We start from the raw sequence: 27,988 nt of genomic DNA on the forward strand, positions 1-27,988 counted from the left end.
CCTTACGGGGTGGGGGTATGGAAAATGTAGTTTCGCTGTAATGATTAAAGCTTACAATAGCAAGGCTTCATTGAGTAAGGAAATATTAACTTGTGCGAATATTGCAGGTGACTCTTAACTGTAGAAAATGTAACTATATCTGTCATCTGTAACTATAACTACCCCAGAACAACCACTATTTCGTCTAATGCGGGAAAATGAGTACTCCAATATGACAGGCTTGCCAGATTAGGTCAAATTATGCTTTATTCCAGAGATCTATCATCCATCCACTAAGAATAGTTTCGGATGGGACAGGTACATTTGAATGATGTTCTCACATAAACCCAAACTTTTCATAAAATATGTACTTCTGTTCTGTTCTGTTCTACTCTATACAATCTTCCAACTGTCTCATGAATACGTGTGATTGCCTTATTCAATTATGACGATGGACGTCAAAACTCAATGGTCATAATGTGTTAACTTAGAACAAGGGCGTCGGTTCGCATTAAATCTAGGGCATTCGCAAATAATTATTGCCCGAGCCGTGTTCGCATGGCTCTTCTTCTGGCTTACTTCCTTCTGTCTGAAAGCCAGCTCCGCAAGACAGGGTTGTAGTCTCGCGTGGCTCCACGAGATTCTCCCCACATTGGGTCGGAGTACCACGTGTCCTGGCCCTTGGGTTCCGCTCCGTTCACAAAGAAGGGATACGTCGATGGGCCCCGTGGTGTCTGTGGAAAGTACGGTAAAGTGATTAAAACTTTGACGCTATCCAGAAGGGAAATACATACGAATAACGATGGATTAAACTTAATGAAGACGACAACAGCGCCGTCGGCTGCTAACCGTAACGATGGGATTTTTATTTTTGTGTCGACAGCAGGGGGCATATATTTAATGAATACATATGAACAAACACTTCTCAATTCCAGGAATCTCTATCAAACTTCTCTGGTGTGAAGTATTCAGTTTTGGATAAATGTAACTTTGAGTTTCTTTATCAAGAAGAGCAGCTGTTTTTCCCAAGACGACGTTTATCTTAACGCCGAGGCCCAGTGCTGTTGTAAACGTAGGTGCTACAAGTCGGTCATCATTAAGTAATATTTGGTAAAACTCAACATAGTTCAACATGTGTAAAATTCTCAATAGGAGTGAAGCTAGCGTTAAGGTAACGATTGAATGCCAGGATTCCAGTCTACCGTTCAGTAAATCACTCATTGTGTGAGAACATGGCACGATTACCGTACTCAGGACCGGAACATGGTCATGACTCACGCTGGATCTTCATTACATCGTTCACCCAATTACTCACATCAAAGATGACATTTCCAGTAAAGAACTTAATACGTTCTTCAACAAGCCGTGTTCGAGGGAAATCAGTCACTGAATAACGCTAATGACCGGTAATGACGGAAGCCAGACAGTTGCACCAAATTCAACTGCTGAATGCTATGATTTTGATGCGTATTCATGCAGAGTTTGGACGCCTTCAAAATCAGGGGAAGCATTCTCTCCCGAGTGATCACCATCATTGCTCATGCCAACTCTATAATAGCGTTGATTGATATGAATTGACTTAGTGATTCCAACGGCAGACCCACGCTTATTACTGTGCAACATTGCCAGGTAAATGTGTCTGTCAAACATGATTGGTCATGGTATTTGCTGCACCGAGCTGTGCTTGAGACAAATGTTATTAGTGGAATTACGTTCAGCTGAACGGGAAGGGAATGACCCTCCTGACTGCGATCGCGACCAAATTTCTAAATTAACGATGAATTAATCGCATGCACTTTTTGTCATCTTCATCTTCAAAACTGCCAATTCTGTTTTCTTCCCCTTTCGAATTCCTTTAAGTTTCACAAATTCCAAAAAAAATCTAAGCAAAGTGAAATACCCGATGGACGGGACAATATCTATAAGACGTGTAATACAATTTTCATTTCTGTTTTGAGCCGTAAAACTAAATGATGGGGAGTTCGTGCAGAAAAAAACAACTCCAAACATTACACCGTGTGTGTTCTACAATATTATAACCATTTGAATTTCAAAGCAAATATCAAGCCAATGGTTTGTATTTTTGAGCAACTTGACGGTAGTTATATGAAATAGACAAACCCTTCGATTGCCATGATGCATTACATATCAATACAATGCTGGTCTTACCTCATCATCCATGGCTTGTGTGGTCGTTCCCTCCGGACTGTACTGGTTTCTGTGTTTCTGTGAACGAGAAAGCATTTTCTAGGAAGGGACGGGCGACTGTCAGTTTTCATCTTTCCTAGTTACAACAACTGCCTCCCCTGCTATTACTGCCAATAAGACGGTATGTCTGATTTTACTCTGTTTTCAACACAGTGCAGTAGTACCCATGGGTGGCCAGTAAAAGGCTGCGGTGATTCTCCACAGGTTTAGCTTTATGGGGCTCTTTTGTCTTTACCATTCTAGACAATAACCATCCATAAATGCGGAAACAATACTTCAGCTACATATTCAAAATATTGTATCTTGATTAACAATGCACGACCCGATAACCATCATGTAAAAACGTTTGATTTCTATCTCTTGTTATTCATTTTTTGGTTTAAATAGCCCAAAAATAGTCCAAAGGACGGTACAGGTATTTGCAGTGCACATTCAAAGTGAAACGTACAGCTGATAAGTTTGAATATGTGATTTACTGATTTCAGCGACTAAAAAATCACATCGCCGCTGAGTTTCTTATCTGGCTAATCTAATATGCAACTCGATAAGCGGTTAGGTTACGCTTTACATAAAGAGGGTGAATTCTCTGGGGAAAAAGAGCGTGTGCTTTTGGTAGATCGATCAAAATGTCCTTTACGGCAATTTAGTTAATGTTCAAATTGGTACCGTCTGGAGGTTAACTTGCTGAACAGGAAGGTAAAAGCTCCCCGATAAAGCTAATTACTCGTACGGAAAAGTTGATAATGCGGGCTCATCGATCAACATATTTCCTTGCCCCCTTTCTACCGTAGATTTCAACTAAGGCAGGGATGTCAGGAACAGACTAGGCTAATGCATTCGGCGGCTCACATTCAACGTTTTCGTGAAGTTTTGTCATTCCGTTCACAAATACATCTGCGTAGCAAAATCACACGTATAATGATACAGAACTCAACTTTCCCGCCACTGCAAGACAAAACATATTTCGTAATCAGTTTAAAATACTTTTTCAACTCTTAAACTGATGTTTATAGAGACAAGGCCGTGTTATATCATATATATCTATATCAATAGAGTTATTCGTAAAGAAGGCAGAAAAGTTAGCCTTGAAATCAAGCGGGATGCTTGAGAGAAAAACGAAAGATAATTACATGTAGCAGACTTCGGATCTTCTCTCCGAGCAAGGCAGCTCTTTTCTTCCCCGGCGCGAACCCGTAGGAGTACGAGTAGGCTTCAGACGTGTGGAGCAGGACCAGCACAATGGACAGTGATATCAACAGCGTTTTCATCTCTCTGGAAAGGAAACACACCACAGTTCAGTTGACCGAAAATAAGGCAAAAGAACGTGTACCGATTCGAGGTATCTGTTAACAACCGGGTTGACTTGCGGTATCTGAGACTGCGAGCTGCCGGCTTCAACTGAAGCTGAATCACTAGGCATCCGATCTTTATCTCCTGTACGTGACGTCACAATCACGCCACAGCATGTAATTAAGAAGCTGGGAGTAGCACATTAGCCAGTATGGATTAATGAGATGTCGTCATTATGACTTTCATTCTCACGTGGCGTGTCGGGTGAAAACTTTTTCTCCAGGATATCTTAATTACTTTTGCATGGAGACCTTCGAGTGACGTGGACAGACGTCATACTGCATCTACCCTCTTTCATAACAAGATTTCTGACGTAAAGCATCAGTATAAAAAAAAACTCTTCACTGATCTTATCAATATTGCACATCCTGCTTCCGGTAGGATTTTATCTGTGCGTTGATTATAGATGGTTAACATTCTGACGTCACAGGCTTAAGTGGGTATCTTACAAGACTGCGCCTAATTGCGGCCAACTTTGCGAATTTTCGCCAAGTTTCTATTGCGATCACAATGCCTTGGAGCGCACTGGTAAATACGTGACCTCTACAAACAAAATGACCGCACCCGAAATGACATATTCTCAGTTTCGACTTCAAATCAGATACAATATGACTTTATTGGAAATCGCAGTGTTGCCGCTTAAAATTATTAGAATTCGTTAAGAAAAGATTTGCTTTTCGCCATTTTGCGGTTCGCCATTTCAGGCGACAAATTGGTGCCTTTGGCGAATGTCTATCGCAATTTGGCGCAATCAGGCGCAGCCCAGTGAAATACGCGCTTAAGGAAGTAGACGTCTACTGGAGATTGTGTACCACATTGCCCTCAGAAACGAATCTTAAACTGTGGCACTCCCCTGTTGTATTGTCTAGTTAGTTTCCATACCTTGGTGGTTTTTAAGGCCGAGAATGATGAAGTTAACGTTTCGATTTGACATTGCATTTGTATCAGCATTGCGTTAATTTTGATTTGAGGCTATGCTGTATTCACGATTTTACGACATACAAACGGTAATCCAATACAAAAGATCAATTCATTAGTAGATATAAACTCCCTCACAAACCGCCAGAATGGAACAATCTTCCAATTTTTCCTTATTTAAAGGTGAAAGGAAGTACAACCAATCTTGATCGGATATCAATGGTATTTGTTGTTCGAATGACAGGAACACACTGCTGGATGGTTTTAGTGCCAAGTTAATAACGCAGCTGAATATTTGCAGACTTTAGGGCTTAGGCGTACATTTGTCGTTGATTCAAGTCAAACAAGGCCAATACCACATGGAGCAAGTTCCAATTTGCATCTTGTGTACCTAACACTTCAACAGTGCTTTAACAGATAATTAGAGCTTAACAGCCCATTTCGGTTGTTGCCCTTGACTAATCTGTTCAGCTGTAACCTCTTCATGTGAAGAAATGAGCTTAGGAGTGTTCACTGTGCCAATTAGAGGGATTACGGGATACTTGAGATAGCTAATGTGTGCGCACGACGATAGACGGTATCGTGGTTGGAATTAATTATTAAGTTAAGACCGCTAGTTTTCCTTGAAATAGGTGCTTCTGAAATGGGTACTTTCCATGTGCTTGAAGGACATAGTATCGCCAAAATCGCTTCATGTTCTTCAATCTGGAAGCTGCAACCAACTATACAGCAATTTTATTAAACGCGGACCATAGCTTGCTAGGGTTTTCATATGTTGTAGATCAGTGTGGAGTTTCTGTAGATAAACTGAATATCACACGGGAATGAATAAACTTGCGTTGCTTCCACCTGCCATAAGCTGTACGATCTTACAATTAACTTTGAACATTAGCCTAGTTAGTTGTTACGCGTACCGTCTTGTCAAGTATCAAGTGTATTCTTACAGCTAGTATCAGATAGTAAGTTGGACGGATGAATTGAACGTCTCATTGAGTAGCTTTTATGCATTTTCGTCTGACGTACGCTGATCCCATACTGTAGCCAAGGCGAGAGATGAAAGTACAGTACATAGCAGTTTCGTGTAGCCAAAGCTAACTTCAGACGGAGAGCCAGGAAGCTGCTGCCATTGAAGAACTGTCAGAAGTTTCCAAGTAACGTATGCTGACGTCAGACCAGGTGGGCGCCCTGGAGGAGCGAAGTTGTCGAAAGCTCGCGTGACGTAAGCTACCTCTAACTTCGTTTGGCCCTGTCACCGGACCTAAGTTAGTTAGCCCCATATAAAAGTACACGAAGCAGTTAAAGAGACCATACCATGGATAATCGAACAGGTAAACATTCAAACGGCATTGCTGTGTCTGACCAGGATTAACATTACTAACAACATCATTTTAAGCTCACAAGCCTGCAGTCATTGCAATATGAGGCGGTTGTAGTTTTATTTAAACATCAAAACATGAATACAACAACAGTTGCTGGCACCACATTTAAACAACGGTTTCAACATCTTCCTGCTGTCAACCACGTTGAGATAAACGCCTCCAACACATGGGAGGTTTGTTGCCAGATGTTACTGTGGGGTATCCAAATTGCGCCCATGATTGTTCATTAGATCCTAGCTGTATCCCTGCGTTTCCCCTGTAATTCGACTTGCATACGTTTAGCACAACTGGTAAGCTTTGATGTGTGAATTGGGTCGAGTAGATTAAAGGTGAAATAAGATTAGTGGCCAAATCTTCACACGAAATATAAGCCACTGCATTACCCAGATGAAAGGATACCATAATCATAGACGCTATGCCTTAATTTATATACATTTAAGGGGAAAACATTACGTTTCTTTGGTATATGATGTGATGCGAAATGAATATGTGTTAAAGAATCAGTTATTGGTACCGTAGTTTTGTGATTGTGAAATGTAAAAGTCAAACACTTTCGTGTAAAGCTGGTCAGAATACGGTGATTGTAAATCACGCCAACTTTGTCAAGTAATTTGTGCGGGATCAAAAAAGTGCTGAGCAATGCAATTCGTGCTACTTTACTTGTTGATTTGTATACTAGTACATAGGGACGAACTATGAAACTCCCATTTTAAGTGAATCTTGGTTACAGTTGTGTGAACTAGTAGATCAGGGTTGACCATGAGACCGCTGATGTGATGAAGAGGAGCAGGTGCGGTACGGACGAGTCAAGCACCAGGGTCTCGATACGCGGCATTGAGTGTCTACCATTAGATAAAGTGCTGTTACGATACCTACAATGGGCTTCTCAAACCCATCACATTGTGCATGTACGGTACGAGTGGGTACATGTAAGAACCATTGTCTAAAAGCTTAAAGGGCTATGACGTTGTCCGTAGATAATCGCTGTGGATATGACTTCGATCGTTGACTTAATGGACTTCGTACCTTTGACTTTGAACCTGAGAAAGACTAAGAGTGTATGTCCCTGTAAACCAGAAACGCGGGATATAACAGTCGTCTGACCTCACAGTAACGAGTGAAAAAACTGTTGGAGTAGAAATTTTCCTGGACGTTGAACAACTCTAGGCAATGTAGTGAGGTAGTTACAGACAACGATGTGTGAGGAAAGCATGCGGGAATTGGTCATTGTGACTGTAATCATGCATTCAACCAGTCAGCCATTTCTGCTGCGTTCGGGGGAAAATTGACGGTGTCATTTTCACTCAGAAGAACGAAGCAGCAAGGTCTTGGCTTTTCTCAATGGTAAGATTCATCAGCCACTTTGTAAAAATTCTGCGAGCTTATTCACAGATCAATATCCTTGTGGAAAGTATCCTGTGCTGTTAAAAATCGTGGTGTCAATCTCATTCATATAGCCACTCAACTACATTCACTTTCTCTTCACCCAAGGCTTTCGGCACTTTAACTGTGCAACATTCGCGTCACAAATGTTGCGAAGCATCCTTCAATTAATGGCCATAACCCGTCCGCTAGATGATCTGTTTCGCACACTCACTCAGGAACTGTTCATGAGCGCTACCCTATATGGCAAGAAGACGAGGTGCGAACCTGTGTGGATCAAAATGCCCTCTTTGCCCGTATGTCTTACATGATTTTAGCCGTGCATGGCACAGATACAAATCACCACAAAATGATTTTTTTCTGATATTCTCGAAATGTAGAACCGATGTTGTCATTTCACCATCGTACAACTGCACTAGACTAGCTGTAAATGGCAACCTCGATCTTCACATACGTCGGGGGGAAAGGAAGGTATAACGAAGAACAGTAATCGACCACGTGAAGAAAGGGAGAGATGTGAAGGACAAAATACGAAATTGTCGTCACTTTTATGATATAAACTACAAGAACAATGCATGGCTATATTCTAAGTACCATAGATAAGTATCATCTGGCGTAGTGTTCATCGTCGAGCTAGTCCGAACTGATGACACGGCTGTCCACATACCTGTATTGTGGGGACACCTCAGACCAGCGCTTGCAACACACGGATGTCTCCCGTTCTCTCTGCACACTGCGCTTTTCCTGCTTTTTATGTAGGCGGCTGAGTAAGGCTCTCAATCGTCCACGCCGGCGCAGTTAGGTTAGCAATTAGGATCACAGAACGTTCCAAACGAACCGTAATTGGAGGAGGACAAATTAATGGGAGTTACGACATCTGAGGATTAGCGTTCTTGCTCCACGGACAGGAAATTGTGGCAACTTCCCGACGAGACTGTGAATGGGAAGAAGTTTTAGTTACGCACAGCTAGCACGGCAGGAAATGTCAGTCTGCTCATTATCTGCAGACGGTCCGGAGGCGATCCCATATCGTTATGGGGGGGGGGGGGGGGGGGGGTCCGTGACGACCAACTGGTCCACGTGTGAATACTAAATTTCACTTGTATCAACTTCTTCTAAACAGAATGTCGCTCACAGCACGGTCATGCCGTCCTCTATACCTTTGGTTTCGCCTAGTAACGTTACAGATATGTTGAAGTAAACTTCAAGTGTATTCTGTGTAACAGTGTAACTAATGTGCAATCAGTGATTAGAAACATGGCGTGTCGGCCCCCTAATGACAGGTGATGAATGCCCCTCTAATTTGTATGTCTGTTTAAGGAGGTTTAATCTATTTAAACCTTCTTGGTCTGTTGCAAACTTTTTCTTCCTATGTGTACAAATCAAGTACGACCTTTTAGCTAGTTGTCATGTGTGGTGATTTTTGGCTTGCAAGGACCGCCCTTGATCATGGATATGGTACTACCTTATGGTAGAAAGAAGTAATTTTGAGGAAGTGGATCATCTTGTGCAGTTTTCAATAAGATACCTCTATATTGATTATATCAGTTTGGATGTTTCTATTTTGATGAAATAAGTAATCTTTTGACGTCATCAAAACGATCAAGTGAATTTAAAGTTTCTGATCATGACTGAAAATGTCTAGTTCGTTTCCCTGCCCCCACCCACTAGTGATTATACTGTAGGAGTACGTCACTGGTGCCAACAGTTAGTGCCTCCAACGCTTATATGCGCCCACATGTGAAAGGGGGAAGGGGCGTAAAAGTGCTTTCTAAATGCAGCAAAAGTTACAGGTCTCCGGAAGGTGGCGACGCCCAGTTTTGTGCGTGAAACATGCGTAATGTGGTTCTTTGCTGTCTTGTACACTACAGTACCATCGATTGTTGTTCACTTGCAATTAGTCTACGGGCACGCAATAAACTTTGTAATTCATTGCCACAGCCTGTCATGGTACTTACTATATGAATCAACCCGTGACTCATTTAGACATGCCATATGGTTTGTAGCTTGCCTAACGTAGATTGACCATGAATATATCATAACTGTTAGATACGGTTATAGGTCGATCAAAATTGTTTCCAGCACTCCATGGCTAAACTAAGGTTGTCATCTAATTTACTCAATAATGCCGAGATGCCATGGTCCTTACATAAAATATACTGAAGACGTGTTTCTCATCGATATCTGTCTGAGGTAATCATACACGTGCAACAGTTTTCCAGGAACGCTTTATTCATTTAGGTCACTTTGACTTGATTATATAGATGACATCCGCGCGCGCAACAATTTTCGTCCGTTTCAAAAAACATGCAACCATACTGTAAATCGTTCAAAGAGGCTGCACATGTACATATTCGCCGTAAATTGAAGTATCGGCAAAAAGATAAAATGTCGTAGAATACCAAGGTCAATTCCAAAGACAAAGAAGAATATGCAAAAGAAAAAAAAATTATCGTTTGGTATACCATGTTCTCTGTGCTCAGTCATTTGTTCAACCTTCCTGGCCACTTCTATTTCATACGGAAGGCAAATTTTTTGCCTAACCAACGCTCGCATCAATCTGAAATGCCCAGAGGATATGATCCATACAATCAAATCAGTATGGTAATATTTGCCACGCGTGGGTAAAACGTTAACCCAGGCATTGAACAAATCAAGATTACACCTATCCATGATGTCCAAATACAGACATGAAAAGGGCATGCATGACGATCGCATGTTGCAGTTGTCCATCTATAGCTATGCCTCTAGCTGGCTAGCACGATAAATGCTATATATATAGCACTCAAGGGTCCCGCATTACCTGCTAACCCTACCCTAATCCTGATATGAATGAGAGACTTAGATTTACGTACCAGTACGGACAAAGCACAAGGCCCTGTCTGTTCCAAACCTATGGGATCGCCCACCTGAAAAAAAAAACATTAAACGCATTCTGATATTCTTTTGTGTACCTTTTAACAACTTATCTATGAAATGCACTAGACAGAAGCCTTGTATAGTAAGACTGCTGACTTCCCTATCGGAATAGATTATTCCTTTACTATTCCATAAAGCCAATGATAAATGCTGCTTCGTCAAATTCGTGACACGGCTACTTCACTAAGGGATACATTAGCCCTTATTAGCCTCCGGTCTCTGAGCATCTCACAGTCTACCATTCGCTGTCAAGTATCTTTTCAGTCTCGCTTTAACTCTTGAATCAAAATCTCTCTTTTTTCCATTCCGACATAAGGCCACAGCAAGTAATTTTTATGGATGACATCAGCGCGCTCATTGATTTTCGCCTGATTTCGAAATAAAAAACAAGAAATTTCATTGTCCTCCAACGGTGGTCAACATGCCAAAAATTGGCAAATATGTCGTAAACGTTGACAGTCTAAGGTGTTTCATCGCATATGAATACCCAGTGTAGTTCCTGCCCATGATGGTATGACAAGCTGTTTTCTGCGTTTGTTCTAGTTGATTGAGCTGTATACACATCTTCAAGAACAGTTTAATGTTGACAGTCCAAGGTGTTTCATTGCATATGAATACCCAGTGCAGTTCCTGCCCATGATGGTATAATAACAAGCTGTTTTCTGCATTTGTTCTAGCAAGGACATTATATAAATAATGGGGGGGGGGCTAGTTAATTAAGCTGTATACACAAGGTGTTTCATCGCATATGAATTCCCAGTGTAGTTGCTTCAGATGATGGTACAACAAGCTCTTTTCTGCATTTGTTGTAACTAGTCTATTGAGATGTATACACATCTACAAGGACATGTTTACATTAAATCAAGGAGGTTTTATATTACATGTACATATGAAACCTCATTGGTTGAATACAGGACTAAAAGACCTGTTGGTCATGATATCATATTTCCTCGCCTCAATTCTTGTTTAACAAGACTTATGATCTCAAAATTTGAAAATATAGGAATCTTGTTTTTTTTGCCCACCTTGTTTTTTTTTCGCCCTATCTCCTTAATTTTGGAGTCTGTGGAGGATGTCATCCATAAAATTTACTTGCTGTGGCCTAAACGAAATAGATAAGAATACGCCCGGTCCAACAAAGCCACGTTTCTTGGCATAATTGGTGCCTTCTTTGTTCACAATACGGTTAAAAACAAAATTTTTAATACCACCAAATCATTCATACCACCAAATCATTCATACATCTTGTTAAATTGTTGTCTTTCTTAAGATACCGATTCTGATTTTAATTGCTTTTGAACGCACTTGCAGAACTACATGTAAGACTTTGAATTTATACAAGAAAGTGTATGTCGGACATGCCATTTTTTATGAAATAATTACATCTGAATGATGGATCACAAATATCATTGTATAATCATGTTTCTAACTTGCTCCAGTAGTTTCAAGAAGAACAAAACCACTTTTCACATAAGAAAATCAATGAAAAGTTATAATGGTCATGAATAATTTTGTTAACTGTAGCTGTCGTGATTCTTGCGTGCTCTTGGCAAAGGCAGTTGACTTGCGGTGTGCCGTGTTCAAAATGTCACTCATGGGGATAATAACTCCCTATGTGGGCGTAACTTCCGTTATATCTACCAAGCGAAGCTGAAGCTCTAGGCGACAACATCAAAGTTATCCCTCACATGACTCCGGAATTCCCATAGACAGTCTATTTGCCGCGAGACGTAGCAAGTTGATATGCTCAGATGCACTGTTTTACACCAACGGACTTATGGTGAATACTCACCGTTCGTACCGAGACCGCTGGGTGACCATGGAGAAAGCTTAATGTAGCAGTTCTTATTAGATAAATTGTGTTCTTCATGTAATGCCCTCAGCCTTGCAAAACAGTAACTTTTATCAAAAGCCTGAGAACGTTCCTGGTCTGTGGTGCAGACTGTACGTGTGTGCTCACACGTTTTTAAAATGATATTGAACACAGTCCCTTCTATAAGTAATGATGGTTTTGGTTATTTCCGCTACCTCCATGAAAAATGAAGAGATTGTATGTTTGTCTATATCTGTGTGTTTGTCTATTTGTCACAGTGTTTGTGTTTCCAGATATGTTTAGTCAGCATAGCTTAAGGACCTCTGGATGGATTGTGATAATATTTGGTATGTACGTAGGCTATTTTTGATACTGCAGTAGAACTTCCGGCTTTTGTATCTTTTGCCTGGCCCATGCTATGGTCGTGGTTTTGGGTGGTTGGAATTTCATACTTGTGGCATGTGTCAGTTGTTTTATCAAAGGTGGACATTACCATACATAGCTTATGAGAATATGGAAGTCATTTGCATAATTCAGTATGAAATGTAAACATGGAATTCTGCCCATTGCAAAGACTTCACAAAAATAATATATGATATATGTAATTTTGGTAGAGAGGACCATCATTCGGACTAACATTACAGTTGTATTGCATCGATGAGCCATGATAAAAGATCTTTAAAAAAAAAACACTAAATATTTCATGGAGGTATGGGGTCTCCATAATGACGTCAAAGAAGCCCCGTTGTATTTCTATTTTTCATAGATGTAAGAAAGACTTGTATTCATAATATATTGCACTTCATTTGAAAATAAGAAACTTCCCTGGTACTGCAACCTAATATATAAACTATACTGAATCTTAAAGCACTCTAGACCTCTGGCCTAATCGAGACTGTCCTATCAGATGATACATTTTTATTGTTATGTCCGGGGAACATCCAAGTAACACATTTTCCGTTTCGGCAAGTTCTTGCAGAATCATGCTATCTTTTGACATACATGATCAGTTGCTAGCCTTGCATCCATCGTTGTCGGTTATCACATCAGGGGGCCTTACTTACGTCGACCTAACGCCGTTTGAGCCAGGTACAAAGCACGGTTGATAAGCTTATAATACCAAAGTGGCAAACCGATGGCTTAGGGATGATGACAGGAAAGCAATGTAATGAATCAGGCGTGTTGAGATCTTTATTATCACACAATGAACGCTGGTGCAATGAACCAGAGGAGCCCCAGGCTGTATAAAGTCATTATCAAACCCTTCAAATCAGCAGATCCAAAGGGATCTCATCAAAACGTCACAGGTTGTTTCAGAAATTCACCCGAAGTTTACAAACGACAGCAGTTTACCTCCGTTTTCAGTGTTCGCGCCCCAGATATTTCTTTTTAACAATCATTTGCTATCATCAGTTAGATCTAGCTGTAGATTCGGAGATTCCTTCATGTACATTTCATAGTCAATTATGGTACCAATGTTTCATTTCCGTCCGCTCTGAGGAACATCTTATATTGGCAATTTTACACACAAAAGGTCTTTTGACCACTCACGTATACACAATGATAACAAGGTGGGCATGTTTGAGAACGATCTCTTTGGGAGCCCTCTCCAGCTTCCGGCACACTCGTCTACGGCTGCTCATCACACAACGCATCTCCAATCCACGCATGTAATGACCCGTGAATGCAGTATAATCCCATAGCCATGATATTGCCTGCCACGATATTACGAACATAAACCAGTACATGTTTAGAAACACTTCTCTCGACATGGACTGTGCTGCTGAACTGGTTGACGATGAGCAGCCCGCCCTCTGCCGCCCATCAGGTGCTCTAGGATTGATCAGGATGATCATCTGTTTAAGAAGTCGATGATGAAGCAGAATAACTGTTTCGTGAGGGATGTGCACATAATCAAGCTGAAAACTGAAGATAATATTCCTTGAAAATTCTACATACATGCCGGGCTCTTCTACGTACACATGTCAGTATATGTACACTGATTGTGCAGTATGTGAGGATTGTGAGCTCAGATCAAGCAGCCACCTGCCTCCCTGTACTCACGGGAAAAACTCCCGTCGCACACTGACTGCGTTATAAAATGTAGCCCTTTAGAAAACGCCTAATAGGTCCTGATTGTCAAAGAACACCTCCCATTGTCGGCGGTGATGCTCTCCAGAGTCTGCGTTAAGCGTGAATGATGTGTACATCCATTTAGTCTCAGACATGTACTGAGCTTTTGGTGTTTGTGGTTTGCATAAGCTTCACATAGCAGACCCTTGACAGTATGCTATTCATCAGATTAAAACAAGAGAATACCGTATCCACAATTTTGTTCTATATGACTAAGAGCCTGAGACTACTAGAAGTCGCTGAAACAGCTGAACATACAGAAATAGAATGGTTGTCTCCCGTGAAACAGGACTAAGAAAACAAGACCGGTGGTCTTCTATGAGTTTAACTTTGCGTCTGCATTTTCGGATTCCCCCAGAAGAGTTCCTCTTATATATGCACAAGAACGTAAGTACAAAGAGACACAAAATCAACCAAGGTAATGAATTTATAGCAAACTTCCCGTGTTATTCAGTAGGCTCAACCAACTCGAGTAGATTCAATTGCCTTACAAATATTTCCACGGTGGTAATAGCCTGGTGCAGTGTGACCGACTGTGACTTTATGTACGCCTTGAGTTGGCCCGCTGCTGCAACACGGAAACTTTGATTGCTGGAACGCCTAAATAACGGGCTTTCTCCACCGGAGCTCCTATGGTGTAACTGGGTACTGCTGACCTGAAACTAGCAGGACAAAGTAACAGCTACTTATCGCTGTATTGGCATGGAAATGTACAATTTGTCAAGCACCTCTTCGGTAACCACGAGGGGTTTCACTACTGTGGAGTGCTACATGAATGGTCTGGGTGCACCGGTGACGAGACTGACGTTAACAAATGGCGGAATGCGGTTCAGCTACGAAAGTGCGGGGATGAACGATGATTAGGATTAGAATGATAATGGAATGATTATCGGATTCCTGGGAATGCATTTGAGAGTCGTTTATTGTGTGTATTGAAAACATCAAATTAAAAACATGTTTTTCGCAAGTTTTATGCATACAGTCATGAATAAATGCACACCTAAAACCACATATTACTATAGATATTTGTCACAAACACATCGGCTTAATGGTCCCACTGCTTTCACTGTCCACTGATAGTCTCGAGAGAGGACGTTTTGTATTCAACCAATCATCACTGACTTTAAATCACCGACGTCACTGACTAAGGGGTTTGGTGCGCGGGTGGATGGATGGATGGATGGATGGATGGATGGATGGATGGATGGATGGATGGATGGATGGATGGATGGATGACACTATCCACTCACGGTCTATAGAACATTTCATTCAGTCAAACATATTACCAGAAGATTCCTGGTATCAAATCAAATGAAGAAAAACAGCATCTAATACAAAAACAGTTAACTTTATACAAGACCATTGCTATGGTAAAAGCCATACTGCCTCCACAAATCAATCGTAAAAAAAACTTCTCACGTACATGTATGTTCCGGGAAAATGTCTATGTCTATCTTATGCTTTAGAGCAATGGATCGTGGGCGTCTGTTCCTGATCAAACGTGAAAATATAAAGCAGGTGCATAAATCATAATCTGTCGGTATGGGCTGGGGAAATAAAACCTTTGTAAAACAGTCTACCCATGAGGTCAGTTTGTATTTCATTTCTTAAAGGCATCCAGAGCATTTTATGAGGTTTGAAACTTGACTAAAAAAACAATTTCTAGTAATTTCCACACCGAGTAAGTTTTAATAACAGTATACCATTACATATCGAGCAAAGATACGATGTCGTTGTGTGGTGAGAACTGATAGAAAATCCAAGCCCTGATAGACTGATCGTGACTGTCCATCACAATTAGCGGTTCGACCAATGAAAGAGTGACTGCATGTCCGTCAAATATTTGCATTTTTATGTTTTAATTTTGCATTTCTACGTTTTGACGGAGGTGGGCGTGGCTATGGTATCGGTCTATTTACACTAGGCGCGTGAAACTAAAAGATCACCATGTAGCTTATTCTTGTGCCGATTAAGAGCACTAAAAGATCACCATGTAGCTTATTTTTGTGCCGATTAAGAGTTTGATAAGAAATCCGTACGCAAATGTGGTAAACAGTGGCATTAAATGTCAATTTCATAAAGATTACAGCAACTCGAATATTTCCAGTTTTCAAGCCTCATAAAATGCTCTGGGTGCCTTTAAGCTTTGAAATATTATTATTCAGCCCTCAAAAAGTTCTATTGCCAGCATTGTCGTTGATATTGTTGTCAATGTACATTGTATCATCTACAGTCAGTGTGGAATGAATTTTTTAGACTTCACTTATATACTGTGTATGCGATTTTACAAATTGGACGCGTGTCAGTTCACAACACAGTATACTGCAATAGAGTGATATAACTGGTAACTTTGAATTACACAGTATGCTACTTTATCTGCCGGACAGGAGCCTAGACATTATGCAGTGCGTGCATGCGATAACCTAATCAGGAAGTCATCCAACCAGGTAGTCAGGGAGCCACTGTTGAACCTGTGATTCACCTCCCGCCGTAAACACTGGGGGATTGATGGCAAGTTTTGATAAATCCGATGTAACGTTGGGTAACCTAAATTCGGGATTTTTCCGATAATGGTTGACTGAAATCAATCTAGCAGAACAATAAACCATCCTTTTTTTCTATTTTTCTGTCAGTATCATGTACTATCTTTGCACTAATCATATATATGGTAGATTTTGTCTCTAGTCGTGCTGACACCATAATATTTCAACTTGAAACTACCGTCCGCCGCACGCACAATTACGGTGCTGTCGGACAGGGGGGCACATTAATTCGGGAGAGAAGATTCGTCTTGAATATCTTACCGCTAATCACATTTTATACAGCAGCTATTCGTTCCATCCTTGGCTTGAGGAGAGTGCTATGGATATAGACGTGTCCAAGTAAAAAAATACATGAAAAAACGGCCGTACCGCACACATCAGGCCTACGGGAACAACCCGTGTATTGAGTCGGTAGCTATAGAACGTCAAAGTCGACATCCACCGTCATGGCAACGTGTACATTATTCATGGAAAGTTAGCCGGATACCGTAGCATTGATAATACTACTATGTCCATGTATTTCTTGTTGTGTTAGGAGCAAACTTTGAGGAAAATATCGTCCTCAGTCCACAATCACACGCAACATTTAGACAAAAAAGTGTTCCTCACAAACCTTTGTCGTCTGCTTGACAACAGAACTCCAAGATTCTGGGTAATGATATGGCGGCGGGAAAATACACGTGCCATAGGTTGTAGCAACAAAGAGGGATTTTGATGATTGATCACACTTAGAGTCCAATTGCAGGTCAGCAATTTTAAGAAAATAAGTTGTCTTGTAAATGATTGTGTTTAGCAGCAAGCGGATGTGACATTTGTCTTATAAACCAGCCGACAACGATGTAGTGTGCTTCTCCCACGAAGCCCTCAGACTGTTCCAATAAGGGACGGAGAGTTTTTGTCCTCGTCGCCTTCTAATGCATGCTTATCGAAGCTTTTCAGACAGTGTTCTGAATACGTTAGTCTGTCAAGTTTGCATTTCTAGCGGTATTACTGATGTTGCATCTAGCACATATCCCTAAATACCCCGTTTTCGAAAAATCCCGAATTTAAGTACCCCACGAATTTATGTTACCCAACGTTAAATGTAGATTCAAGAAACGATATCATATGCAGCGAGTGTCATTTCCACACCAGATGGCGATATATTTCATACAATATGAATCGTTCTGACGGGTGAAATATGTCAAGTATTCAGAGATTGCCTGTGCTATGATTATTGCATTATGTGATGCTATGTTATGTATTGATTATGTGTCTTTCGTCTGGTATATGAACACTTCTCACAGACATACTCCATGTAGTATTCACTTAATAACTACGACATGCCATTGTCCGTTACATATCATCGGTGTGTATTCAAAGGAGACGGAAACTGCAGCTAGAGCGCCGATAACTATTCAGATAAGATTTACATATAAAAAATACAAGTATACTTAATGACAGCCTGAGGCCCCAGCACCAAATGTACTTCCAAATTATGTGAAGGACAAGGCATTAATTCTGTTTGCCCCATGTTAGCCTTTGCTGTAATTCGCACCTTTGATCTGGCTATCTTAAATAGGTCAATTTGGATGTCGTGCTGCCGTTATTGATCAGTTTAGAGGAATGTGTGTGTGTGACAATCACTCGTGATCTTTTATTCATTTCAGATACAGATACATATACATATACATATACAGTACAGATACAAATACAGATATATTCGAGTAAGACGACCGTGCCAGTTCCTACACCTGAAGGCCCCCTCTCATTGGGCTGCGGTACTGTGGCGGCACTGCCACGGCAGATTTTTACGGCACCGTCGCGTTTCTTCCACCAATTTTCATTTGCACTCTCACTGACGTGCGGCGCATTTGCGTTTGAAGCCCAGATGAGCAAGTTATAGAATGAACTTTATTGTTCGACAATGGTATATGGTACAATATATGGCACTAAATCAACAATACTGCAAGGCTAACCTATCCTACAATTATAAGTACAAAACATTATCGATAACAGTGTATGAATTACAATAAAGCCATGTATGGATGATTTTTTCCCTCGCTTTTAGGATGAAGTATAATGAAATTTACCTTTGTAGGTGGTATAGGAGTACATGGGACATGTCGTTCTGTGTACCAGATAGGGGGAAGTTTGTCTTAGTAGTAATACTTTGTAACAGCGCATCTGTCTCTTTGCCATAAGTGGAACAGGCCATGGCCATTACAAATTGAAATTTATCTTCAATATTTTCATTACATGTGGGACACAATCTGTTAGTGCCTGGTGTGTTGTGGTGTCGATCATTTTCAACTTCTAGACAATGTGCGCTGATTCTCAGTGTAGTTATGCTTATTGGTTTATTATGATTTGATGTGATATAGTCTTCCCTACCAAAGTGATTTTTGATTTTATAAAATGTTTGGAGTTTACTAAAGTTTCTAAGTGGTTCCCTCCAGCCAGGGAGAAACGTGAGTTTCACACTTTCTTTAAATGTATATCCAAAACGGTTGGTATCAACGTTAACTGCGGGGCTAAGCCAAACATGTCTACATAATATGTCCTGAGCGTGAGTAGCCCAGTCATTTTCTTCTTCGAATGATGAAGTGTCGTATGTTTTTTTAAATAATCCTGTTAGGAGGTAAATTGCTTAATCTTAGCGAAAGTATCTAATCAACTATGTTTGACTATCAACGATCAATTATTCTTCTAATTCACCCCTTACGGCGAAACATTGGGTAAAATTTGCGATACAGTGCCTGACTGGTATATCAAGTTCAGTTTATCACTGTATTTCTTGAATGGCACAAGAGCAGGGCGAGTGCATGTAGACGAGTGGTCTGATTCCTTTCCTGAGCGACTAGTCTATCAACTTCCGTACTGGAATAAATGTACAATGCAGAGATCTAATTGTCAGTGGGATTAAGTAATATCCGAATGAAAATATCAGAGGATCTACAGCTACAATCCTCCACCTCACTACAATGCAGTAAATTTGGTTTAACCCAACTCTTAAACAGATCAATAGCTAGGGAAATGGACCGATTGCAGTTTGATGGTAGTGCTTTCAATTAATCAGAAACCGCAGTGCTGTCAATGGATCAAAATACAATGCAAAATTATTTAAGAAAATGCATCAAAAATTGATTTCAAGTGATAAAAGGATTTTCACTTATGACACTTGGTGCAAGAAAGGTAACATGTTATAGAATATACGTATAACCTTGAAACTGACATATCACTTTTACACAATAGCGCGCGCGGTGAGCTCCCGGTAAGCTCCTGGCGAGCGCGCGGCACTTTGCCACTTGCGTTTTTTTTCAAATTTTGAAAAAAATCGCCATTTCAACCGGCACGACGGCGGTGTGGACCGGCACTGGTACGGCACTGAGACGTCACTAGGACGGTACGCTGAGGTCTGTGCACGGCACTGCGGCGGTAGCCATTTCCAAGCTACCGCACGTTACCGCCACAGTACCGCAGCCCAATGAGAGGGGGCCTTAAGTGAGGAGGGTTGACACGGTTGCATTCGCGTGGATTTGTTTAGGGTGGATGACAGGTTGCGAATCTGAAACCCACACACTTTGGGCATCCGCCTTCTCCAGCGGCACCATTTCAAGGGAGACGTGCTTAAAGGAATAATAAGAAAATAAAGCAGGAGGATTAAGAAGACAAGGACAGTGTGTGGTACTATTACTGAAACTAAACCAGCTACAACCGAGTGATCAGTTGGACACTTTCCAAAAGTTGTGTCGTCTTGCTCTGTCAGTGTTCTACAACGATTTATTATGTATACATGGTATTCCAACGTCTTTCCCTTGCCTCTACATTGATATGTAAGTTGAAGTAAATTGAAGCCTAAAAGTGGAGAGATGTTTTCATCAGATCTCAAAAATATACTGTGCACTTTTGATAACTGAAGCACCAAAGTCAAAAATTTTCCAATATTCAAAAGAACAACCGCCGAACATTGAAATCGATGCATGTAATGTGCTGAAAATAGATTCTGACGAAGATGGACACGAATAAGTAATCCTGTCTACGTGTAGAAGTCTGTGTCTAAGTCACGACAATCCAATCAGGCTGAGAGCGGCAATCTTGTACGGAAGTGGTCTAGGTTTTACCCATACAGCGTACATGTATGTCTGGGCAGATTTAGAACGAGCTCTACAGTCAAAGCTCAATGAATGATGAATATGTACAAATCACTATTTAAGATTAATGTATTCATTTTCTGTCTTTATCTCTAAAGCGATTTTTGGTCTTATTACAAAGTTTTATAGAACTCAATGTTTATATCCCGATATCTCTCTGTGCCATAGACTATTCCTGGGAGTCCAGGTCCAAAATATAGTTCGAATGAAAACGCCCGAGACATTCCAACGATGACATACTTTATTCTGTCCACATTTGACGAGGTCTGGTTAGTAAGTATTTGCGTAGTCCACTTGTATTGTTAGCTTTGTCTACTTGCATGTACATAATCGTGTATGACGACTTGCGCGACAAAACGAATACAATGAACCCCAGTCTTGACCGGAACGCCAAATCTGTAAAGTCGATCATACTAAGTCTTCCTTCTTTAGATATAAAAAAGCACTGCATGTACTTACAGATCAAAGGTGAAGAGTGCTTTATTTAATTGTCCCTCACCTGTAATTAGCATTCTCACCTGTAATTAAAGCCTATATGTCAGCCTTATCATATATCTGGGGTTATCTTTTAATACAGAGTATCGATATTTGCCACGGCAAGAACTAATGTCCGTTATTTGGCATTAAAACGAAACGATGCACGTTTGCACATGCTGCTCATTTCCTAGTTACATCCATGAAGAGAGGAGGTATTGTTTTTGGCGTGTTTCTCTGCGTGTGTGCCAGCATAAGTTAGGAAAGGCTCGATGGATTGTGGTGATATGTGTATGTGAGTAGCCGAAGATGGGAAGACGAATATCAAGTTCATGTTTGATCCTATCATTGGTACTGAAGCAAAACTTCCGGTTTTGTATAATTTGTTCTGGACATACTTTGGTCTTGAATTTTTGGTGGCAAATAAAGTTTGATGTCGGGAACAAGTGGTGTAGGTTTGTGCAGGGGTGTTTTAGATAGTATAAAACAAAGCAACGGCGGATTTCGCGCTATTTGACATGCAGGCAGCTTATACAGAGATGTCCACAATTGAATGCAAATCATGTCGATGATTAATTAGAAAATACTATGATTCCAGTTCCTTCCATGATAGGACTCTAATACATGTGTCATATATAATTGATTTACAGCTAGCTAAAGCCTAAAGGTGTACACCACTATGCATTGATTATGTAAATGTGGAAGACATTGCATAATTCATTATGAAATGTTAACATGGAATTCTGCCAAACAAAAGCACTTTCACACATGCAATATATGTAAATGTGGCAGAGAAGACCATTCTGTAGATCAGATTATGTTAATTACCGCCTTATTTGTATAATTGATGAGAAAAGATAAAGCATGAACTTTCATAGCTGTCAGGGGAACGAAACTTCCATCGGACATGATCCATCTACAAATCAAGAAATATAAAAATGCAAGTACTTTACAATCTGTTTACAATCTAAAGAGACAAAGACACAGCTACAGTTTGAAAGGAAGCAGTTCTTGGGAGTAGCATTTTTCTCCTAGAGAAAAGCGCCATTGAGACCGACTTGAAACTTTTCAAAAATCATTCTGTTTGGCAATTACCTTGGATGAATTCCTCCATTGCACTAAAGCATAAGGTAGCAACAGGACGTGACAGATCCTGCTAATGCATTTATTGTCATCATAATCTACAATATCTCCCAGTGCGTCATTAATAATCCGACTATCATTACTTGTTCATGAAAAGTAATCTATCATATTACTCCCATTACTATGTTGTCAGCCTTAAGCCACCTTTGCAATACAGTTCTGATGCAGATCTACCCGTATTTACGAAAACTGTTGTTATTGATGGTTATCGTTACTCTAAATGACAGTTACTCAAGCAACTGGATAATATTTGGAAACAGACAGACATTTTTAAGCAGCACCCACTGTCTTTCGTCAGGGACGAATGGGAAGAACTGGTGAACCAGGTTTTATACCAGAACTCTGAATTGATATGTTAAGGAGGTGAAGACAATTCTAGGGTGGTTCAGGTTGTATGCTAATGAACAATTAGCTCCTGTTGTTTGAGTACAGGATTTAGTACTCAAACAACAGGAGCAAATTGACTCATTAGCATACAACATTGACTTGACTTCGTCTTCTATTGAACCACCCTGAAATTGCCTCCACCTCCTTAACACATCAATCCAGAGTTCTGGTATAAAACCTGGTTCACCAGTTCTTGGAGGATGCTGTTTGAAACGTCTGACTGTTTCAAACTTTTATCTAGTTGCTTGAGTAACTGTCATTTTGCGTATCTTACTACCTGGATGTCTAACATTCATCAACGTAACCGTTACTGTATCTGTTGCTGTCACAACAGATATGAGGAGGTATTTCACCAAAGAAGGTGGGAGGTTCACGTGTCCTAACAAGACCTGACCATTACATTCTATGCCTCCCCTGTTTGTATCTTCGTCACACCCCGAATGTTTATCGGTAGTCTCATAAAGATACAAGACTGAGGGACCGCCGGGACCAATTGCAAGAACATGTTGCTGCGCAAATGGTTTGCCACCTGTTGCAACTCACCACCTCACCTCACCTATCCCTTGACCTCTTTTTGGGTCGTTGGGGCACCATATCTCTGTTGCAACTATGCAGGAGTAATGTTGTGGCTTGTACGTATCCTCCGGATGCATCTAAAGCCCATTCAAGAACTCTTTCCAATCAAAGTGAAGTGAAGCACGCAGCCTTCTACATACTATTTTTTCTTCATAAAATCATAGAAGCTTCATGTGTTTTGAGAACGATATATGGAATTTTGCGGGAGTGTTCCTTGGTCTACGATTTTACACCAACTATTATGTATACGGCAGCAGAATAGGGCAGTAAACATTCAGGTCTCGCAGTCAGACGAAGAATATTCAACATGTCAATCACCTTTATTTTCCATATTTCAACTGCTTAGTGAGTGCCGTTACACCAACATTGTTACATTTACACACAACGAGAGTCAAAAAGTTGGGTAGACCCTAGAGATATTCTTGACGGAAGGTACAAATAAATGCCGCGGGAAATTATTTCACTCAAACGCAGAATAGGTTAGGGTAAATTCAAAAGGGTCATCCATTTATGAGTAACACGAATACCACTTGCGCACATGTGCCTTTTAAGGCTTTGAAGATGCTGTTAAAATATCATTCAGTTGAGCAAAAGTGACATAAAATGATTCAAATGGACTCATTGTCATACGGGTCTATCTACACCATTCTGTCAGGTGCGTCTACTGTGAATACGACCAGGCCTGCTGTCGAATCTTCAAAAACGTGCTTGTTTTAGCCAGGTCCTCTGGCGATTTGTTCCATCATCCATTTGGAAAATAAGGCTCATGGGGAACAAAGGGCAGTCCGTGGCACGTAGACGACAAATCAGCCGGCAGCGGAGCACACAATATTCCAAAATGTTCTAACATGTCGCATTACCTAACTGGAGTTCTGCAACTTTCCATACTAACTGTTACGTGCGCTATCTCATTGGATGTAAAATAAAACAAGATTGAAGCATAGTTGAAAGAGAGTCCCCAAGAGAGTATGGCAAGTGGTTTTAAAGCCTCTATAAGATCGTGAATCCCTAATATAAGGTAGCTAGCTATAGATAATCTGAAGTTCCGTTCTGTGAATTGATTTAGCTCTATCATCCACGCAGGGTTCCGTGAATTGATTTAACTATACTAGTATATCGTCCACGCCGGGTAAACGATTTACGTGCTTCAACTTTCCAAGATTTGCAGATAAAACCATGCTATGATTATTGCAATTACGAGAGCAATGCAGCGCCGGAAGGAATCTGTATCTAGTTTTCTTATCCTTGAAAAGTTACTTTCGAAGGACAATGACCTTTCGTTCTGTGTAAACACGTCGGTAGTCAGTTTCCGGCGGAATCTAACATACGATATAAATGAGTTCTGTGCACTCGCCAAGCAACAACTGAAGTCAAGGTCCTCATCGAAGGCAACGGACGAGCATCAACCTCCGAGAAGTCCAACATTTCACCACATTTTTCTGAATTTTTAGCCCTTTTCAGAATCTCATTTCTTTAAAACGACAAAATCAAAAATAGATAAAGCTAAAGGAATGATTGATTGATAGCTCCAAGGGATTTCCAACGTTCTACGTATCTTAATAGAAAACATGGGAGCCTTAATTAACTATTCAACTATCGTCATTAAGGCATCAGTTATCCATCTGCATATATCACGGTGCATGTTCATTGCTCACCGTTGTTGTTTTGACAGTTACGAATGAATTTGTCAGGGTATACGTTTAGTTAGTGACATGGGATTACCAGTGAAAATTAGGAGACACTTTTATGAATTATCTTGGCTTACGTGGAGGCATTTAGGCTATATGCCTGGGTTCCTGTTAATCTGTGCCTAAGGCGTGACATGGTATACAGCAAGCTCAGCCTCTGCGCGGGGTTATCTAGGCTCTCCGAGACAAATAACAAGTTCTAAATAATGAAAATGGAATAGCTTCAGACGCTAGCTCAATAAACAGGTCAGATAACAGAAGCTAATCACAGAAAGGAAAAAATATGCAGGTGTATGGCTTAATCAGAACGTTCTTCTTCGTCATAACGGCCGCGGCAATTGAATAAAGGCGTTCGAGGAAAAGTGGTCTCACAGATAGAGAAGTAAATACTGATCAATCAGTAACGTTGCTTCCAGATAAATCATTTCTTGGACCGTTTGATGCGCCGTAGACATCTCGGCTACGTACAGTAAGAAATCAAAGTAAGGAATGTAGCAAAATGGCCGGATATGATCACTCATGAGCACCGTGCAGTCAACGGACTGACATCTAGGGATTCCACATCATATCCAGTAATGATAAGATCAAACACATCTAAAAGCAAATAACACCAAACTTTCGAAATTCCAAGAATCGCTTTTAGGCCACATATGTATCCATCCGTCGGAGAATTACTTGAAAGGTCTTCTCATATTTCCAAAGCCAATACCTGTTTGCACCAAGAACACGCGCATTTCGTTCAAAGAATGGCTTGTTCTCAGTGAAATGTGCAAAGTTAGCAATTTTAGGTTTGAAAAAAAATTAGCTCATTTTTCAGGCAATGTTTTTTCAGGTTTTGTAGGAAAATTTCTCCATGTTATTGCTTATTTTTTCTACACATTCGTCATGTATTATAGGTAGGCGGAACATAGGTTACCGACAACGTATGATACAACAGTACACTTTGGATTTTCTATTTGAGAAGATTTACAGTTTTGGGCTGCATCTTTTCGGAGTAAGAGGGCGTACGTACAGACGGTTAGAAACTGGGCAGCCTTCTTACACCAGGTCAAGCACATAACGTGGAAAGCATTAAACAACCATTTTGGTAACGTATGTTATAGTCATTATTGTAAATCGTTATGTGCAGCGAGGTGGCTTAAAAATTACAGCAAGTACTCATTTTTTGTTCCTTTAGAAAGTCAGAAAAACGTCATTAAAACATCAATGTCTTGTCTAATATGTTGCTAATCTAAATGTCACGACCGTCTCACTTAAACGGTAACGAAATGTAACGTTAACTGAATACGGCGAAAGGCGTAAACCACCGTACAGATTACAAGAACAGTGACAGTCAGCCGCCAAGCCACACACTGAATAGAACGCGAATCGAACAGTTTTTCTTTGCAGACATATCAATCCGTAAGTTATGACGCCCGAGGGATGCGTTCTATTTGGGTGAAAATTTCACCTTCTCTGGTGACACGGGCTCACGTAATTAGGGGGGAAACCCGTTACGCCCTCGAAATCCATTACAAGTGAAATGCCACCAGAAAGTGTGAGATTTGCGCTTTCTTTCCCAATACATTTCTTGTTGGTTTGAAATCTCCACCAAGGTAAAAATGAACGGTGAAATTGCACGAAAATTGCCTGATTTCAGGTTATGTTTTCAACATGGTCAAGAGAGGTCTATAGGAGCTAACTAGCAAGCTTACATGTTGTGAAACAATTGAAATTAGGAAGGTACGTGGTTGCGAAACTCAGTGACAAGCTTTCCTGCGAAGGGTGTCGAGGCCCGCGCGCCTGGAACGGACTACTTTCTCTCGCGGAAGGAAAAGAGAAATGCATAGAACTCTCGACGTGGCTTGGCGGCTGCAGTAGCGCTTCACCTGCCAAACATTCTGGGAACTAAAGTTTCATGTACCGCCGCTTTTTAGGGGGTGCCATTTAATGTTTTTCACGTGTTATCATGTACATTCCTTTGACAGCGTCTACGATGAAAGAAAGCCACATGCAAAGAAGTTGGAGATATCAATCCATCTGCCTGCCTGCACCCGGAGTCACATATACCCACACATGCTTAACTCTGTGCCATACGACGTGACCTCCCTAAAGAACAGGACTTGTCGCATGGATTAGAGCGAAGACATCAGATTAGTTGGGAATGGGAGGATGAGACACGTCGCGACGTCCACTTCACCACTGCAGACCAAATCGATAAGAAAAAACTTCAACATCCTCCTTGATGCCAGGTTCCTTTCAGTGGGAAACAAGGACTGAACGAGACAATGGCATGTTACAAGGAGTGCTTAGAAAGATAAAGTATTTTTCCAAATGCAGCTGAGGATACATGTATTTGTATGCTTCTCTTTCGACGTTGATAAGTCTACCAGTTCCAATCTTCGCCGGGTTAATGCTCAGATACTCTCAACTTTTATCATGCTAAACTTGTCATTCGTGTCTATGTCTGCACCAAGATGCTATCGTCGCGCATGATATTCATGTTTTGATATTTTCAAAGATTGGCCCGAGGCAAAAGTAGTATCGAGCCAGTTTTCATGAATCTATGCTGCTGCACTATGGTTGTTAAGTAACGATCTGAAGTCAACATGAACAGCATGTAACAGTCGCTTGGGAAGGCTTGATCTAGTGATTTGATAGGAACATGTACTGCATGAAGAATCTGCATCATGAAGAAACTTCTACCTGCCCATTCCTACTTACACAGTGTTGACATACCAAACGTTAATGCGCACAGAGCAAGTTTGGTAGTAAAATAAATATTATCTATATAGTGACATCGTGTCTTGTTAACTCACCTGCTGTCCTGTCCTTCTAATCTGGACTGTGTTATGACGATGGCTGCAGACGAGAGATGGACACCGACTAAGGAAGGGAGATGAGGTAAATCCTCCTCGGTGCGTCTCACTGCTGGCTAGTGCGGGCGATGGAAAATTGTCTCTTTCTCAAGATACTGCCGCTA

The 27,988-nt window shown here is 40.8% G+C and overlaps 1 protein-coding gene across 2 annotated transcripts; it reads right to left on the bottom strand.

Annotated features, from left to right (window-relative positions):
- Window positions 1-228: 228 nt before the first annotated feature.
- LOC136430949 (uncharacterized) lies at window positions 229-27,941 on the bottom strand. 2 transcript variants are annotated; one of them, XM_066422061.1, is made up of 4 exons: window positions 27,825-27,941; window positions 3,318-3,459; window positions 2,149-2,205; window positions 229-713 (listed from the first exon to the last, which is right to left on the bottom strand). In XM_066422061.1, the coding sequence occupies exons 2-4, from the start codon at window positions 3,453-3,455 to the stop codon at window positions 555-557; spliced, it is 354 nt and encodes a 117-aa protein (XP_066278158.1). In that variant the 5' UTR covers window positions 3,456-3,459; window positions 27,825-27,941; the 3' UTR covers window positions 229-554. The 2 variants fall into 2 exon arrangements, with proteins under 2 accessions (XP_066278158.1, XP_066278157.1); XM_066422060.1 differs by lacking the exon at window positions 27,825-27,941 and adding an exon at window positions 7,885-8,019.
- Between the last annotated feature and the right edge of the window lie 47 nt (window positions 27,942-27,988).

Source organism: Branchiostoma lanceolatum, chromosome 3, assembly GCF_035083965.1.
Source record: "Branchiostoma lanceolatum isolate klBraLanc5 chromosome 3, klBraLanc5.hap2, whole genome shotgun sequence".
In the NCBI taxonomy this organism is placed as follows: Eukaryota; Metazoa; Chordata; class Leptocardii; order Amphioxiformes; family Branchiostomatidae; genus Branchiostoma; species Branchiostoma lanceolatum.

Excerpts from the sequence above, each read along its gene's own strand:
- LOC136430949 (XM_066422061.1), bottom strand. The coding sequence starts at position 3,455 with ATGAAAACGCTGTTGATATCACTGTCCATTGTGCTGGTCCTGCTCCAC. Across the intron at positions 2,206-3,317 it reads AGATCCGAAGTCTGCTACAT|AAACACAGAAACCAGTACAG; the intron begins GTAATTATCTTT and ends TCTCGTTCACAG. Across the intron at positions 714-2,148 it reads CACAAGCCATGGATGATGAG|ACACCACGGGGCCCATCGAC; the intron begins GTAAGACCAGCA and ends TACTTTCCACAG.